Source organism: Antedon bifida, chromosome 3 (genome assembly GCF_963402885.1).
Source record: "Antedon bifida chromosome 3, ecAntBifi1.1, whole genome shotgun sequence".
NCBI lineage: Eukaryota > Metazoa > Echinodermata > Crinoidea > Comatulida > Antedonidae > Antedon > Antedon bifida.
In genome coordinates, this window is record NC_136228.1 from 2,188,084 (window position 1) to 2,208,120 (window position 20,037).

The window sequence follows — 20,037 nt, forward strand, 5'->3', positions numbered from 1 at the left end:
GTGTACATTTGTTAAAGATCCGTCTTTTAGTTTTGACGCTATTCTGCTAACAGACAGACAGACAGACAGACAGATGCATTCACTCACTCAGATCAAGAGCACACCCACACAAATATAACATCTTAGGCGGCGGAGGTAATAACTAAACTTATTTTTCGTCAGCAATACCAAGCATCCTTCAGTCAAAAATGATTGTGGAGACGATATTGGCGAGCATTTCATCAGCACGCCAAGTTTAAGTGTTATACTCCATACTATTATTTTTTATTTTTAACATCTAAAAATAGTATTTTCCTTCGTAAAATTTATTGTTTTTCATTTTTCTTTGGATTTGTATACTTTATTTCTAAGAAATTTACAAAAATGATTGTCAATTATAGGCCTATCATAACCTAACAAAAAAGTTCTGTAACTGCAAAAGAAAAGGTTTATTTTTCGCTTTACTCTCCGCTGATATAATAACACATACTCAGATGTTAAATGGACAAACAATACTTTGACAGTATGTAATGTAGTTTTAAATAGAAATAACTGGCTAAATTGGTAAAGTTAATGATTACACATCAAAATCAAACTTATGTACTGTATACGTGTTTTCTGTACATTCAGTAAATCTATGTCGCCCCTATTACCGATCACCCTGAATTCACATGGAGACAATAAAGATTATAAATAAAACATAATTATCTACACTGTCTTCCAAGAGTGTATCATTATTTAAACGAGAGGAATTTAGTTACGATGTAAAAAATACTTAATATATACAATAAAATTAACTAAAAAACAGCTGAAAAATAACTTTATACATTGCTAGAAATGTCTTTTCTTTGGAAATTCGCTGCGTGTTACAATGGTTTGGAAGCCTTTTGAGCACAACCGTACATTATAGTATGGTATGATTACAAAGTGGAACTACATCAAGTCTAAGACAACAATATATTTTTTTAAGATTATTTTTAAGGTCATAACTATTAATTTAGATATTGTATTGTTATTTCATCATAAAAAGAATCTCTAAAGGGAGTTAGTGACGAGGTGTTGCTTTAGAATTAAAAAAAAAAAAACTTTAAAGAGGAAAATACTAAAGAGTTTATATTGCGTGGTATAGTTTCGAATCCCAGCAGACAGTATGCTGATGATGTTATTATGTTACAGTCATGTGCAATGTATGATTTCTCAAACAAATTAACCTTTGAGTACTTTCATTCGATTTATACGGTACAAACGCCGGTGTATATATAATTGTTTTTATAAAAATTGAAAAATTATAAAATAGGAGATCTGGAATTGGAAAAATAGGAAACAACCTTTTGTGACCTTATGTTTGATCTTTATTTTTTATTTATATTATCATATATTTTTTCGTATAAAAATGATTAATTCACTATTGGTAATCCTTGGCCACATTGCCTAAAGACATCAAAATAAAATAAATAAATAAATAAAATAAATTTTACTTTAAATATCAAATGTTTTAGCTCAGACGGTTCTCAGCATCAAAGTGTCACAGAATGTATCATAATGTCTCAAATATTTGTTGTGTAAAAATTTATATTTTGCTTTCGTTCTGTGTTTTATTTGTTTTCCATGTGTTATATGACAATACTGTGACGTACGGTGAGAGTCTATAAAGAACTGAATTTACTGATCTATTGTAATATAGACAAGGAATAATATAGTGACACTATTATACCTCTGAAATTTTAATGTGTTTCGTTGACGTAACAACATGTGCATTTCTTTTGAAACATGACAACACTTTTCCCGACGGTCTTCAAACGTTGTTATATAACGGAGTTACTTTTGCATTTATCGGGTTGTTTATCGTCTAACGGTACGTTTGGAATTTAACTTCGCTAGGCGAGGGCCTTAAGCAACCGTCCTTGTTAAGGACGGTTGAAGAAAAATCTGAAACGTCGTTGTTGAAAAGTTGTTGAAGGAATTTGTGGTAGTGTAACCCGTCGACATTTTTAGGAGTAGTAGATCCAGCGACATCACGATTAGGTTCGTGGACAGTAAACATGCACATCGAGGGATACGCAATAGAATTTAAAATTGATACCGGTGCTGACGTCACGGTAAACCAATTCAAAAACCTGCCAGATTCATATACGTGGTCCTGGGCAATGTCCATTAGATGTTATTGGAAAATTCAAAACGACCCACATTTATTCCTTTCATTTATACATAAATTACACAGATTAGGCCTATAGTTTTTTTAACACTTTCTTCTAACACAAACATAATTCTTATAGTATTATAATTTATACACATTCAATTTAAGTATGTAAATTTATATATTGTTATTTCTTTATTTTCTTTTCTTTTTCCGTGTTGTTTAAATCTAGTCTTTGTTTGGGCATGTCTGTCACAAGCTTTTTGCTTTTTTGAACATGCCTTCTTCAATCATATTACCTTTCTTTACACCATTTTGTATACTGTTTTAATTTGAAGAAAATAAATGTTACTTTGAATTGAATTGAAATGAATATATACTGTACAAATATAAATTCCTTTAAATCATTTCAACTTTAATCATGCTTTGTACACAACACATAATTTTGGTTTTGTAATCGTATCATAATTTCAACTATAGTGTTTATTTTTTCTTATTTCACAAGTATTTAAACTCTAATAGCCACAACAAAATAATTATAATTTTAAATTAATAGCAATTTCTCATCTATTGATCCAAAGTTTGCGTGGAATTCTTGCAAACTTGAGCAAACCAAGTTTATCAGAAATGTTATCTTGTTTTTGTGACAAATTTTGGAAAAAAGCAAGGATGGTTGTTGAACTATTTATTATTACGCGCCAGCACACATCTGTTCATCCAAGAATAAAGAGGCCGACGGCATACGAGTAATGACACGAATAAGAAAAATATAATCGATTGAATTGAAGATTTTTTTTTATTGCACAATAAATACATTTTTAAATGTTTAATATTTTAGTGTTTCGGGGAAAATGCTATTTAACATTGCATTTATTTGTCATTTTCATCTTCTTCTCCGAAACACTTATCGAGATAAATTACCAAACAATGGACAAATTGTGTATGGCTTTAGGCCTACATTTAAATAGCTGCATCACAATGAAATTGGTAATAATAATGTCCAGTAATGTCCTCATTTATTACATTTCTATTTTATGGCGAAATGTAATGTAATAATACATTTATTTTAAAATAGTTATCTAAAAGAAATATTGTTAATATTCTGATTGTAGAATGTGGTTATCTGTCATTTTTATTACCGTACCTTTCCTATTTTACGACGAAATTTTATGTAATACATTTATTTGATAACATTTAGCTTTTAGAAGAGAACATTACCAATTTGATATAACATTAACAGTAGCTGAAAGTAGGCTGTAAAGTGTAATATAACTTAAAAATTTATAGAAAAAATTTACTTCTGATGTAAATAACATTCACTGAAATTCGGTAACAGATGTCCTTTTATACGTCATCATCTATTTTACTGTGAAATTCAATGTAATACATCTAAATATTTTATATTTAGCCTTTAGAAACGATATTTATTACTTTAATTAATTTTCAATTAACATTCATTAAAATAGGTTATTATATACCGTATACATAAATTTAAATAACCTAACAGACCTTTCTATTTTTAAAAGCTAAGTATCAACATTATATTTAAATTAGTATCGATTTAAAATGTTTTATTGAATATTAAAATCGAAATATAATTATTTCCGAATATAATATGAGAACGCTTGCGAATACGTTGTTTGGATACGAAATACAGCATAATTTGTTTAATAGTACATAGGCTTTAAAACGAAGATCGCATTAGGGCCAAGAGATTGAATGGTAGCCTTCTAAAGGCCAGTTTACACAGACGAGCGGTAACGGTAAGCGGCAAACCGCGTAGCTTGTCGCACGTGTAAGCGGCAAACCGCGTAGCTTGTCGCACGTAAAAACAGTAAAACCCCTACTCCAATAAGCGGACACCTTCGGGGACTTTATTCAATAAATGTATTCATTAATTTAAGAATAAAACATAATTCTGTCAATATTAGTATTCATTAATGTATTTACATTTAAATGTGTTCATATTGATTGGTATATAAAGAATCATTAAATGCGCATAATACGGGTCATATCCACTAATAGCCAATTAGTAGACACACTGAATTATCAAATTTAAAAATACTGCATAAATATAGGCAAGTTCTTTTTCCATAAAAGGGGAGAGTTCAGGTGTAAGCAACTGAAGAAAAATCGATTAGGGCTAGTTTCATCGGGCCTCGTCGTACGACGCTGTCTTTGTTGGCCTTTAAGCTTTGTTCTCACTAGCGACGCAACGTAATGCAATCTGCGCAACGTAAGAAAATGCCCTTCTAATAATCGTGTTTCCTCCCCCCCCCCCCCCACCCTGCGTGAAATCAAACCTGCGATGTTTGCAGCACTATTGCGTCGCTTAAGGCCTATTTTTAACAGCACTGCAGCTGGTCACTAGTTTGAAAAGGGCACTTTATTAGGAAAACGGAGGGGGGGGGGGGGGGTCTTTCGAACTCTATTAACCCCCTGGCTATAAGAGATTGGTACTGCAATATATGTTCTTGCTACAGCACTGCCCCTATAAAGCCAGTACTCTAATAATTATTACAATACATGTTGATGTTTTTTCATAAAACAGTCTGTAGTGCATAGTAAAATGCTCAGGTTTATATCTTAATGCATTCTTCTTTATGTCTGTCCACTGTCACCTACACGACCTGGTTTTCACATATCCATTACATAATATAAAATAGAATAATACTCAATAATGATTGAAGATTCAGTAATACTCATCATTAAAATACTATATATGTTAGACAATAGAGCCCTCTATAATTATATTCCACAGCTGTATATGCAAATTAGACTATATACAACTGTATATACTGTTATTTAAATTGTTCTATTTCATGTAAATATTGCTGCCAGATCTCCTTTCACAGGAAACGACACTGCTTGCGTCCAATATATAGACTCAAATCAAATTTACAATTAACTCATATTTAACATTCATTGATGATGATGATCGCAATTAATATATAAATATCTCAAATTTCACCTGTTTTAAATTTGAAAATCATGATTTATATAAATATTACAGAGAAAATTCACTAAGAATTCTGTACATATTTAACTTATGACAAAAAACAACAACATCATAAATTAAAGTGTCATCAGAGTGTTATTTAGTTAAACTACTGTACTATTATTGATACGTATTGTATATTTTATACTGTTTCATATCTAGATTATCAGTATCCCATTTATGAATAGAAAATTGTACTAAGTACCAAAATGGCAAGCCTGGTTGCATAAATAAACCTATTTTATCCTTATTTAGCCTATCTGTTATTGCCTTTATATCTATTAGCACTATTATAGTAGTATTAACACAGTTTATGGCAATGTCTTATTCCAAAGGAATAAAGCACTATAGTGCCTCATAAACAATTTTATATCAGCGACCTTTGCCCTCTGCAATACTTTGTTATCACCTTTATATTCCAAGATCACAAACTCCTTGGAATCGGTGACAACTGCATATTTTAACTCCTTAAGATAGCAGAGATACCCAGCTGCCTGGTATACCGCCACATCAAGACATAGACCACTGTTTGATGTGATAGTTAAAAGCAAGGAAGCTAGGGAGTCATTACCTAACCCTTTCTGATACTTCAAATCAACAAGTCGGTTGGCAGAAAAGTCAGAGTCGGGTTTGATTGATTTCTAAAAAAAACGTAATAAAAAAAATTATATAATTATTAATTTCAAGATTGACCTAAATATGACATTCTGTGTGTGAAAAAGGAAAAAAAAAATCAATTTATAATTCAATTTAATTGGTTTAAATATGTTTGTCCTGAAAAAATAATAGATTTTTTGTTGAATATGCCATTTTAATGTCACCTAACAGTTATTCACTTTGACCAAAAATTGGATTGAAAAAAAAATGTATTTACCTAAAAAACTGTAATTTAAAGCAAAAAATAGTCAAATTAGCTGCCAGCCTTTGGTTGAATTTAACCATTTATTTTGTCATTTTATAATTGAAAATCATAAATTTTTCCATTTTCTCTATGGAAGTGATTAACTTGATTAAAACTACAAAATAACCTATTCAAAGTCTGGTTTTATTAATCTTTATTTTTCATGTTTTTGGGGGTTTTGTTGTAAAGAATCACAAATTCTTACATACCGGTAACAACAATTTGTGAGAGAGAAAAAAAAAGTTTATATACAGAAATCAAATATACTGTAATATAATAAATAATCAATAATAAAATAAATTTTCTAAACTTAATGTTTTTCATAAGACTGTTCTAAACACTGTTGTTATAAAAAAAATTAAAAAAAATAAAATAATAATAATAATAAAAAAAAAATAAAGAAAGACATTTATTGATATTCTAGCCTTCATAAACTATAAAGTAGATGTGGACATTTTTACTAACTCAAAATGAGAATAAATGTGTGTTTACCATTTGCGCTGAGAAACAAAATGTGGAATGCCAAAAAACTGCAGCTCAATAAAGTGTCGCAGTGAAAGATATGTTATCAGCGCGGCTGTACTTAAAAACATTTTAACATGGTATTTTGAAGTCAGTTCAACATTTGTAAGACATTGGTTAGAAATTCTCTCTTGTGTAATGAATAGCAAGAACAGAATTTGTCAATAAAAATATTTTCATATTTAGCTATTTGGTTACACATAATTCGTTGATGGAATTTACTCTCTTGACAATCCAATGGTCAACATTGCTTTACGATGGAACTTGAATAACGCTTCTGTTTGATTTTTGTTCACAAATTTAGAATAGTAATGACTCGATGTTAATAGACACCATTTTCTGAGATATGCCGACGATACGGCGCTGATTTATTTCACAAATACTAACTTTACCGATTCATCTGGTTTAAATTAGGATGTAGTAGAAACAACACTAAAAGATCACCCTCTGGACCCTCCAAAGTGTCCCTTTAATAGGGTTGTCCCCTGGACGTAGTGTTAAAACGTATATTGTCCCTTTGTTCGTTTAACAAGAAAGTGTCCCTTTAATAGGGTTGTCCCCTGGTCATAGTGTTAAAACGTATATTGTCCCTTATTTCCCTGAATAGATCTTTAGGGGTTCTACATTTCTGGGTGGTATCTTGTACTTTATAAGATTGTTAACTTTTTTTATATTGGACATGATTATAATGATATATATACAAAGATGTTATACAATTACTAGAGACCGTAAACAATACTGCAGTGATGTGAAAAAGGTAAGGAAAATAGCCGTATATATATATATTTATTCAAAATTATTATTTAATATATAAAACTAAATTTCTTGTTTTTAATTTGTGCATACAAGGATAGTATAAGAACAACTTCTCGTGTTGATACGCTAACGAGGTGTGGTGGTGCGTGATTACAAACTGGCATATCTGATTGGCCGAAAAGTGATGCCGCCACGAAAAAGTTTTTTTCTTTATGAGTTGCTTTTAGAGTTGACCCTCCAGTTATGTAACCTCTTGGTTAATCATCAATCATAGTTTATAGATTGACTTCACAACATTTTCTAATTAACCTAAACTTTTCAAGTTTCTCAATACATGCCAAGGAACACAAACGAATGGAATATATTAAAAAAAGTGCATGTTAAATTAGAAAAAAAATTAAAATTCAGTAGACAAAAAGTCTAGAAGTATCTATGAAAGTCAACCAATTTAGAATGATAGCATGAGTTAAATATAACCGTTTAGAAACGTTAAACGATCACTGTGCCCTACTTTTAGAGAGCAAGCCATTAATACTTGTCCCTTTGTGATGCAATATGGTTATTACATTGATTAATATAAAGTACTTTCATTTACAATGATAATTGTACGCAAAAATCATTATTACAATAATCAACAATACCGCAATAAAAAAATGAAACTAATAATAAGAACTGTATTTCAGAATCATTATCATATTATTCAATACTGTAATAACATTGTTCTGTCACATCAAACAGAAAATTCATCCAGCATCAACTTTCCCAAATTTATAATATATGCATTAAAGGATTTTCTAAAAGAAAACAACTATTTTAATTGAAAATTGTTACTCGGTAAGTTCCTTTGTTATTACATTATAAAAAAGCCCTATAGAAATGTTAAGTCAATAAGTCAATGGAAATTATTTACAGAAATAGTTGTTCTTCTTTAACTTAAATAATCAAGCCCGGGTTTTAATACTTGACAATTATATTAACATATTCATTAAACTAAATTGTGTCTTATTTATTTATATTTAAACAAAATATTAAAAAAAATATACTTGTTGACTATTTTCTTTTTAACGTAAATTTTTATCAAGCTCATTTCAAGTCTTTATGTGTTTCCTTTTTATCTCATTATTGACCTAAATATTCATTTGATAAAAAAATAAAATACAAATTTGAGCTTGTGGGTAAGCCTCAATTACCACCTTCGCATCGCCTAGAAATAACTACACACACACACCGATGCATCAACACTGACGTTTTGTATTGTGGCCCCCGGTGTGTTTACACTTAGGAGCTTTGCTCGGCAATGTTAAAGGGTATTCTATTCTATTCCATAAAAGTTTTTATATGGCGCCCTACAAAGAACAGAGCACCTAACAATACTTATTAATTAATTAAAAAGAAAAGTTTGACGTTTAAATAGAGGTGCCGAATTCACTTCTCTCAAATCGAAAGGGTATAAATAGCCTTTAATCTTTCTAGAGCTAGACATATCCCAAATGCATGAAGGATGCCAAGAATTTTTACAGATAATTTTTTTCAGATAAAAATAATTAAAGAATATTCATAATGCCGCCGTATTACACAATAAACACAATACAGAATGTATTGATATTTCAAATTCACAGTGGCTTTTAGAAATATTTCAATAAAGATTAGCATTTCAAATCATTTGACAATTTTTAAAACATCTGAAAAATTTGCATAAAAAAAGAGAGAAATTTTTCAATTGATATATTATATCAATAATTTTTTTTAAGCATTAACAATTTCCAAGTCATTACACACTGTATAATGACATTTTTACAATGCTCATCATTATTAGTAATTGTATGGTTTTATATAAATATTTATAGTCTTTAAAGATGCCTTTCTATCTATTTTACAATTTATTCTTTTCATCTTTTATGAACTCATGGGAGAAAAAAAAAAATCCCCCTTTAATTCTGGATTTAAAGTAGTGAAGGGATACATGAACACACAAGTATGTTTGGAAATGTTAAGCCATCATGTATCCTATCTAGAAGACTTTAGGGAACAAAGTCCTTGAGAACTGTGCATTATATTATACAATTAAATTCTTCTATCTATTTTAGAATGTTCTCCTTTATAATATATTGACCCTAACACATCAGTGATTTAAACAACTGTAATTGGTTTTAAAATAGAAAACGACAACATTATGTATGTGTGTAACTTTTAACCCATCATGTATTATGATGGAAGACTCTTTATAGCACAAAGTCTCAAGAAAAGTACATTCATTTATAACACACCTGATTAGATTCTAGATATTTGATTGGAGGATTGAGTTAAAAAACTACAGTAACTCTAGTACAGTAAAAATGTAATAATGGTACTTTTACAAATATTAAAACATGTTTGAGATTTAACTACTGTACTTTTGCAATACTGAACGTTCTCTCTTTTTTTAACAACAAAGTAATTTTTCACTTTATTTAATATATACAGTAAAAATGCAATGTTCATGAAATTCTAATTTCCATTTTGAATATTTGACACAAATTTTATTTTTTTTTACTAAAAAATGTAAATATATTACTGTAGGCCTATCATTTAAAAAAACTGCGAAAATTAATAAGACCGATTTGGAATTCAACATCAATAAAAATATCGGTATTCAAATATTCCTAAACATAAATTCCAACAAGATTCCAAGATTATTATATTAATTATAAATTAAATGAAAAATATTTGTCAATATTTAGGAAGGATCTATTATTACAAAAATTGTTTAACATATTTATTTGGTAATAGTATAGGTTTAAAATTAATATTGTTTTCAATATTTTGTTACGTAAATTGTGTTCTAAACTTCCAACATAAATTCTGTGGGGTTGGCTGTTTTGCGAGTACTAGCCATGTTATAAAAATAATTTAGAGGAATGTTTTGAATCCATAAAATAATAAAATTCTCTTTTACAATTTATTAGATGTTGTAATAAATGTTGCAGAAGCCTAGAGCCTTGTACTTACTTTCCCAGAATCTCTTTATCCCATTAGATGCAATCACAATTGCTTATTGTTCAAATATTATTTATCCTAGATGTATTGCTTTTATAGTCACATTATTCAATAAGAATGACAGTTAAAAAATAGTATTGTTATTGTTTCTCATACAAGAGGCCATAAAAGGTTGCAATACAATATAGAAGTATGAAAGGTGAGATGTTGACCCTCTTTGGATAAACAAAATATTTTGAGTGTATTAAAATACAATATTAAACAAGAAATATTTCTTACAAAAAACGCTGCTCGCTTTATTGACGTAACAGTTTTAAAGATATATTGTTCCTCTGAAAAATATTTTTTATTTCAAATTTGTTTTTGAATGTGTCATTTTATTGTCACATAATAGTTATTTTACCTGAAAAAATGTAATTTAAAGCAAAAAATACTTAAATTGTTTGTCCGACAATGGCTTTTGAGTTATTATTAAACGTTTCTTTTCTCTTTTTATAATGTGAATAAAGATTATTTTTTTGTTACAGAAGTGAATAACTTGACTTGATATGAAATACAGACTCAATTTCTGTCACTTTAGTACAAACAAAAACTTTCATGGACTGTTTTGATTTACAGTATTATATAATATTATGGGACTCATAAATACCAGAATTTGGGATTTGTCATTCAACCGTTAGACTCTTTTCCAATGACGTAATCTACGCAACGTAAGAAAATTCCCTTCCAATAATTGTACTTGCCCCCGCCTGCGTGAAATCAAACCTGTGATGTTTGCAGCACTATTGCGTCGTCGGTTCCCACTTGTGATTACGCAATACAGCACTTTGCGTCAATACATCGCTGTTTTGCGTTCTAGTGGGAACCACGCTTAAGGGTAAAACAACAACATAAAATCAACAAAACGTATGAACTGTCAATCAAATATCTGGGACTGCCAAGTAAGTACAGCTAGAAAACGTGATAATTACCCAATTTCGCAGCACTGAAACCTAAAAAATGTAACCTAACCGATTCCCAGTGACTAACAATAGATGGCACAGATAATTCATCCAATTAAAATGAAGTCATTAGGCAGAATACTACTCTATCTAAATTTAGCAAACTTGGCTTGAAATAGGCAAATTACGAGAGTACTAGTTTTCCTTCTATCATTTGGTTTGGCAAAAGTGTATGTAATTGCGTTCCATTCAAATGAATGGTAAATGAAGTCAGATAAATTCATTTGACTGGCTCCATGTTAATGATATATAAATCACAATAAAACATGCTGGATATGAACAATCGTAGTATCTACAATTAATTCTAATTATGTAGTAAAAATTGCATAATAAAGAGTAATATACGAGAGTAATAAAAGATAGGGAGTCGAGTGAAAAATGTTGATGAGAAACATATGCAATTATCAGTAAAGATTACTTATCTACAGAGTATTATTTCACCTTATGTTCTATCATGTCCAGCATTTTTTTTCCCCAAAATGGACTTATTTAATATGTTATTCACTCTAAAAACTTCACCAAACGTGGACCCAAAAGGTTATTTTTTTTGCTTAAGCACCATTGATCTCGATTCAGCTTTCATTTCACATCTGTCAATGTAATTTAAATCTGTTCTTACTAGTTCAATTGAATTTTGCTGCAAGACAGCAGTTTAGAAGCACTTTACAAACGCAATATATTTTTGAGAGAATTTATTTGAGAATGCGATTATATCTTGATGACAAAATGAATGTGGTTCAACACCAACACCCAAGAACACCAATGATGCAAATAGCTCAAAATGAACTATACAACATTATATTTTAGTGACATATAAAGAAAATTGTACCATGTCATAACATTTTTTGACCATCTTTTGTAAATAAGAAAAAGAATTGACTCACCCGTGTTTGTAAATCAAGTGGCATGTTGTCAGATATATCTCTTCTATGTTTTCTAAGAAACTGTCTCAAACTGACTAACCATTCCAAAAAACTACTTTCAACGTTCTCTTTGGCAATACTCCTACACCGGCTAAATACATCCTATGGAAAGAGATAAAAGGTTGTAGAGTAATACTTGATTCACATTACAACACAAATTTAACAAAATGTAATAAATTCTTAAGGCCTATTTACACTAGGGCGATAACGATTGACAATAAATATGCAGTTTTCATACATAAAAGAAAATAAATATAACAAGTTTTCATCCTATAACTATAGTATAACCATCTATGCTTCCTTTGATGAAAATTATATTTTCACATGTCCAATTAAATGACGTCATGATTGAGCAAAGACAGCATAAATGTATATCCTATTGTTGTACTGTATGTAAGAAAAATACTTATCTCCTAGTTCGTTCCTTATCGTCCTAGTGTAAATGGGCCTTTAGATGAATATCTCTGTTATCTCTAATACTAAGTTATATTTTATATTAGAAAGATACATACACAGATACATACACTGTGTTACATTAATGTTACATTGACTTGTAATCCATGGAAATGTTTTCACAGCTTTGTACCAAGTGTGTGTGAATTTGGTATAAGGCATTTTTTTTTAAATTAAGCGCTACATAGCACTTTACACATTACAAAATGGTACAAACAACATCAAAAGCAAAATAAGATAATAAATATTAGTAAAAAGGTTCATCTGGATCACTGTATAGTATTCAAGTAAATTTTCTTTTGGATGATCCAAAGTCAAATAAAGATTTTTTCTCTAGCTTTCGCTGGTCAACGACGCAGCTTAATCATGAGTGATTAAGCTGCGTAGTTGACCAGCGAAAGCTAGAGTAAAAAACGTAAGTTTTACGATTTATTTGACTTTGGATCATCCAAAAGAAAATTTACTTGAATAAGATAATAAATAATTACCGCAAAAAGGCATCTTTGAAGTACAGTAAGTAACAGTAGAATACCTTACTTTATAACACAACGGCCAATTAAGGGGAAACTTTGTTGAATTCCCATGGTGTCCCCTTAAGCTAAGCACTATGATGCAACGCAAGTGAGATGACCAATGGCAAGCGACAGTTCGATGATCCATCGCGTTGTGATTGGACAACTCACTTACGTTACGCTTACATCCTAATGGGAACCAAGCTTTAATTGGGATTCTACTTTATTCCACTTCATTACTTTTTAGTATTAAAATAAAATGTATAAATGAAAAAATCATATTGTTCAACGTTGTGTTGAATATATATTCAATATTTTCGGAGACATAAATTGATAAGTTAGAGTTGCTACAGTAGCTTTATAGAGGATCCAACTATAAGTCTGTAAACCTGTCTTGTCATAAATTAGGACATTTTTATCTATCATTCCACAATGAAAATTAGTGTTAACATTGTTTTTTTTTTGCGGATATTTGTTTGAAATAACAATTTTTCCTTGAAGATACTACTAGATTCATTTCTAGGAAATGAATAATTCTTAAAAAAAAAAAGACATCTCAAGGAGGACAGACCATTGTCTGTTTTATCAGATCTTTCCTAGGGATTTTAAGGATAAACACATAAAAAATAATATAACTGTGACTGAGAATCATTATTTACATTAAAGATGTATTGTCCGCAAAAACATGAAAAATGAAAATTAATAAAATCAGACTTAAATAGGCAGTTTTAATAAAGTTATTTACTTCTATATATAAAAAAAACCTATAAAAAGACTAATGAAACGATTAATTTTAACCTGACAGACAATTTAACTATTTTTTGCTGTAAATGACATTTTTTCAGGTAAATCATTTTTCAATCCAGTTTTTAGTGAAAGTGAATATCTATTATGTGACATTAAAATGGCATATTCAACAAAAGATTTTAAAAACAAATTTTTAGGGGGACAATATATCTTTAATTGAAAAAGAAAATGTTATTTAAATGTTTGTAATGAAAAAATCATTTAATCAAATTTTATGTCAGAAATTAACAAACTGTAGGGTAACAAATGTCTCAAATTTAAAAAACTTTACTTTATTGCACATAATTTTTTTTAATAAAAAGCTAGAGGGCACTTTTCCGTGTATTCTTTATAGTGGGAAATTTCTTGTCTTGTTTTAGAGATAGCTTGAGGGCGCTATTGGCGACGGCAGGATGGAAGTTAACAAGGAAGTCCCAAAATGACAGCCATTGGCAAAAATGCATTAATGTAAAAGTAATAATTTACAATTTCGAAGAAAATTTGAAGAATGAATTGCCACATCTATTGCTCAAAAACAATATCTCAAAATATATAATTTAATATATACAATAAAACATGGGATGTGCTTAAAATAGTAAAAAGTAATCAAGTTTAGCCCATAAACATTTAAACATCATATATTTTGTCATCATCTATGTTATTTATATTATTTTTACTACTTATTTAATAGTCATTGGTTGGAGGTACACACCTAATTGGTGACAGTGGCTTAGGCTGCTTTTGTGCTTTCTTGGCAGCTAGTGATTAGAATTTTATATTTTCTTTTTGCGTCGTGTTTGTTTAATTTGTTGATTTGTATTATATTTTGTAAAATGTAGAATCTTTTGCCTGAATAAACAATAATAATAAAATAATAATAATTTAATATTCTATAACAAACTATTTTACTCTATGCATTTCTATGACATATGTGTAGATTGTATCTGAATATAATATGATGTTTGCAAGTAAAAGGACGTAGAAGTTGATACTGTATGCATCCATACACATAGGGTATACATAAATAAATAATCGCATCTGTCAGCCATTGGGGGGTACCCTCTTTGGGGGAAGTTGGGTATCATTACTAGTAATATCTGTGATGGCCCTACTTCATATTCCACTGCGATGGCAGCTAAATCAACTTCTGAAAAGGTTTTGTCCTCACTACAGTCAACGTCATCTTGAAAGATATCAGGAAAATCTATTAAAAAAAGTTGATTGATTGCTGTTAACTATTTCCCACAAAAATGAAAATCACACTATTCAAAATTAAAAACAACCCTCTGTTTTTATGCTTTTTACAAAAACAGTAGTAAAATACCTTTATATTACCACTGGAATCCTTAGATGTATGTATAGGCTGCTGAATGTTGTCAAAACAGTAAACCTCTATTAAGGGGACATTTTCAAGCCTAAAAAAAAAGTCCCCTTAATAGGAGTTGGAGCTGTACATATTGTACCTTGTTCTTTACACAGTAAAGTGTCCACTTAATACAGGTGTCCCCTGAATAGGGGCTCTCTAAAACAGGACACAATTAAATTAAACCTAGACATAAAAAACAAGGAATACAGAACATTCCCTATGTCTTAAATTATAATAATTCTTGATTGCTTAATGCCACCTCAGACAAACGTTGTACAACGAGGTTCGACGAAGCGTCTTGACTCTTCGATGATGTCCGAGACGAGTCAACTTGGATAGTGTCGGGCGTAGTTTTTAGGCCGTCGCGAGAACTTGAAACATTAACATGTTTACTTTTCTTCCAACATGACAGTTCGCCGGGCCTCGTCGTATGACGCTGTCTGAGTTGGCCTTAAAATGGGCTAGCCCAAAATTTCCCTGAAAGCCATTTCAAATAGTAGGAAAGAAATTGGGACCTTATTAAGACATTCTTATTTTTAAAAAAAAATATTTCTGGTTTTCGATGTCTATCTGGTCGACTGTACAAGTAATTTATAGAACTGATTTAGTTTACCTCGGAAATTAAGTCCAAGTTCTCGTAATAAATGACTTTTATACTTCTTATTTTCTTTATCCACGGTAAAATTCATTTCTCTGAATAAATCCAACTGCTGACGAAATCCAAAATTAGGTCTAAAAAGAAAGACACACAAAGTATAAATTGTAATATTTTATATAGCCTAGTTTCATCAAACCCGAAAGATTGATGCGAGGCTAACATTAGCGTAAATGAAATATTTATAGTTTCAAGATTAATGCTAATCTTGCGTCTCTACAAAGATAAATTACTTTTTTTTTACTTTCGTTATTCTTAAAAGATGTTAACTACTGAACTGAGATGTACATGTATAAAAAACCCACTAGTTAAGTTAGTATAGATTAGAAGATGTAGGGCGCAATAATACACAAGGACTGTAGTGAACGGCACAAGGATGTGGAACATCTTCTACAAATATTAGTATAATGCTGAAAGGATACAGATGTTAGGATGAGATTTAAAGATTTGAACAGAGACAGTAATTTCAATATGTCTATATTACCTGGCTTGAGGTCGAGCTTTGCGTATTGAAACAAGTGCGTCATCAAATGAAATGTTCTCGTTTTTCATAAGGTAAGCAGCGACTATCGTGGAACTGCGAGATATACCCATAAAACTGAAACAGGTTAAATAGGTTAGAGGTGGGCGATGTTTTTTGGTTCTCTTTAAAATTTTTAATTAAAGGTAATTAAAATGGTGCTTAGTACGTCATTTCTGTCAGAAATAAAAGAATACTGATCTTTTCTATTTAGCTTTCATAATCAATTATTTTCCATCTGTGACAGATGAACTATTTTAAGATTTAAAGTATTTACTATGATGATATACCTTCTATCTAACTACTGATTCAGTTTAAATGTATTGTGATGTGTGCATGATACAATGAAGAAATATCAAATTAATAATTTAATTAAAGAAGTATAGTATTCTCCCCCAAAAACATGAAAAATGAAGATTAATAAAATTAGACATTTTGCAGTAATATAAACTTTGTTATTCTCTAAAAAAAAAATGGTTACATTTAATAAAAAACTATTGTCTGATAGAAATTTTACTATTATTTTTGCTTTAAATTAGGCCTACAGTTTTTTCAGGTAAATAATTGTTTTCATCCAATTTTTGGCCAAAGTGAATACCTATTATGCAACATTAAAATGGCATATGAATTTTTTTTTTAAAGAACTTTTCAGGGAAGGACAATTTCTTTAAAAATACAAAATTTTATGTTATTAAGTTATGCCAATATATTACATATTTTGTATTTTTTATATAAGATATATTGTCCCACTGAACAAATAATTTTTGTTGAATACTGTATGAGATTTCGAAGTTCCATAGTAGTTTTTTCACTTTTACCAAAAATTGGATCCAAAAAATTAAAATTTACATGACAAAATTGGGCATACACTTTTGAAAGTGTATTTATTTTTCTCCAGAGTTTAATCAGTGTTTAATATGAACGACTTTTCAGGCCAGATGTGTTGATTTAGTAAACACAATAAAATAAACGTTGGGGCTAAAGATACGGTACCGTATCCATAAAATAAAGGTACGGTAATTATAGAGAGCGCTATGTAAGGTAGATGTTAATCAAATAGGTTAAGGCAATGCCGTGTGGCTTAGTGTGCTAGTGATGAGGCTATGGCTTAAGGGGTTGCAGGTTCGATTCTCTTATTGACGGTTTAGTTTTTAATTTAAGAGAGATTATTTAGAGGGTTATGTTTTTAATATTTAGGAACAAATTTTGAAATTTAGGAACGAGGTTTAATATTTAGGTACGAGTTTTATATTTAGGTACGAGTTTTATATTTAGGTACGAGTTTTAGGAATGCAAGTTTACTGTACCTTTATCAAACGGCAATGCCCTCTATAACTACCGTACCTTTAGTTTTTAGAAGTGTGGATACGGTACCGTATCTTTAGCCACGGCGTAAAATAAAACCCATACTAAGGGAACACCAAAGAACACAACAAAGTTTTGTCTTATAAATAAATAGGGTTTCTCCTCAATAGGGGTTAAAGGCCATAGTGTTGAAACTATTATATTGCCCCTAATTTAGCCTTGAATATGGGTGGCCAAAAGGAGGTTTCCTTTTAAAACTGTATTTGTGAATGGTCAATATTGTGGTGAAATTGCAATTAATTACCAATGAACTAATACGCCTCCATTTTCAACGGAATCTTCAATGAATTTGACACACTGCGGCATCAGGCTCAGTAGATCCGCATCAGGGTCGTCATCTACATACACAAATTTGTTGGAAATATTGGCAGGCAGGTGAGGCTTGGCCCATTCAATTGACAACACATTACTTATTGAAATTGCCCGTAGCTTGTTGTCGCGTGCATCTCCACGAGATCCTAAGAATAGGTTTGGTCGTATTTCACTCATGTTGGTTTAGCTGTAGCGGCCTTACTATATTCCCTGCTGGTAAAAATAAATTTTAATCAATTTGCGGATGTTGTATATATAGTTGTAGCTTGCACAATGCATTTAAAATTCATAACATAACAAACTACCACTTGATTAACAATAACATACCAGGCTTATAATAAACAAAAAATAGGCCTTTTATCATTGTACTATAGTAAAGATAGGAGCTACGGTAGGCCTAGTAGTAGTAGTAGTAGTATAGTAGGCCTATAAAAGATACGCCTGGTTTGGTTAGGAAGTTAGAGGTTAGGCCTATGTTTTATGTATGTCTTATTTATGATGAGTGAGGCCTCTCTAGGCCTAGCTTAACTGGCCCTGCAAAAATATCAAGTACTTACCGCAAGTTAAGAAATATGCCTATTTTACTTTATAATTAATTTGTCAATTTCAGAACCGATTATATAGGACTAGCTTACTCATCTCTATTTTTATTTATGATTCCCGGTCATAAACGTGGGTTTGTTTACGTGGTACACAGACGAGGTGTATTTTGAGGACGTAATATGTAGCCTGTCATGGTTGTTGTGTTACATAACGTACCCCAAATATACCTCCATACAGTTTACTGCCCTCTCTCGCGCAGTGATGTAATGCAAAAAGATCTCAGATTTTAGTTTTCAGCTGAATCAGTATTTAATTGTTACTAATTATTTTTATAGAAAAATGTTCTGTATCACTTAAATTACCATGCTAAGGTATATATTTTGTTAATAGTTAACAACAGGAAAAATGAAATATCAGTCAAAACTAGGGACACCATATAACATTTTGAAAAAAGAGGGCCCAATTAAAATATATAACAATATATATATATATATAGGAAAGAGTGAAAATGTATTTTAAAAATGCTTATAAAAAATTGATTATAAATATGTTACAGATCGATAGTATGTTTTATATTCTCTAGAGCCTAGTAGTAGAAATTATAAAAGTATACATTTATCAGTATATTTTTTTTGTTTATCCAAAAAATCGGGAGAAGATGACATAAAATATTTGAATCTAACAGGAGATTCTTGCGAGATTTGGGAGGTCTGATTGTGCAACATTAGGTTTGGTGAGCTGTACACACGTCTGAGTACGGTCTAAAGCATTTATTTTCTGGACATTTTCTGGCATCACCTCATAAAGCAGATAATGATATAAAATAGACTTGAGTTCAATAGAGCACATTAACTGCACAGAATGAACTTGAATTGTGAAAATATTGGTGTAACCCAGTGCAAAATGCCAAATGACAGGGAACCATAATATAAAGAGCCCTCTTGCAATGTTTGTAAAAAAAAGCATAAATTACCTAACCCAAAGTTGTCAGATAAGCACAGCCCCACATTCCATTCCCCTGATTCACACAGATAAAACCAAGACAATATTAACAACCTGTTTTTTAAGTTTCTATCTGGCCCGGCCCATACGACTGGCTCTTTTAGTTTCACATTAAACTTCAACTGGAATAAACTTCGGAATAACATAAATTTATTTGGAATCCTAGTTTTGGAAATTCCTACAAAACGAACTTATATTTCTCTGTATAGGTCGCTTCCAACTGAAACAGTGGACAGACGAGAGGAGATAGATGCTCATGGCTGGCAGAAGACGCTAGAATTGGCTAAGCTTTCCATACATGTCAGAGAACTAAACCTTCCAGAAACGATT

General features: G+C 30.5%; 1 protein-coding gene across 3 annotated transcripts; it reads right to left on the reverse strand.

The window, feature by feature from the left end:
• Positions 1–585: 585 nt before the first annotated feature.
• Positions 586–18,864, reverse strand: LOC144837053 (uncharacterized). 3 transcript variants are annotated; one of them, XM_078692038.1, is made up of 7 exons: positions 18,720–18,849; positions 18,095–18,375; positions 16,450–16,563; positions 15,924–16,042; positions 15,057–15,148; positions 12,155–12,295; positions 586–640 (listed from the first exon to the last, which is right to left on the reverse strand). In XM_078692038.1, the coding sequence occupies exons 2-7, from the start codon at positions 18,337–18,339 to the stop codon at positions 629–631; spliced, it is 723 nt and encodes a 240-aa protein (XP_078548164.1). In that variant the 5' UTR covers positions 18,340–18,375; positions 18,720–18,849; the 3' UTR covers positions 586–628. The 3 variants fall into 3 exon arrangements, with proteins under 3 accessions (XP_078548164.1, XP_078548163.1, XP_078548162.1); XM_078692037.1 differs by lacking the exon at positions 586–640 and adding an exon at positions 4,294–5,755 and having other exon boundaries at positions 18,095–18,372; positions 18,720–18,864; XM_078692036.1 differs by lacking the exon at positions 586–640 and adding an exon at positions 4,294–5,755.
• Positions 18,865–20,037: the final 1,173 nt, after the last annotated feature.

Coding starts and splice junctions, on each gene's coding strand:
- LOC144837053 (XM_078692037.1), bottom strand. CDS start 18,339: ATGAGTGAAATACGACCAAACCTATTCTTAGGATCTCGTGGAGATGCA. Junction 16,564..18,094: donor GGAGGCGTATTAGTTCATTG/GTAATTAATTGC, acceptor AACCTGTTTCAG/TTTTATGGGTATATCTCGCA. Junction 12,296..15,056: donor CCATCGCAGTGGAATATGAA/GTAGGGCCATCA, acceptor CTCTTTCCATAG/GATGTATTTAGCCGGTGTAG.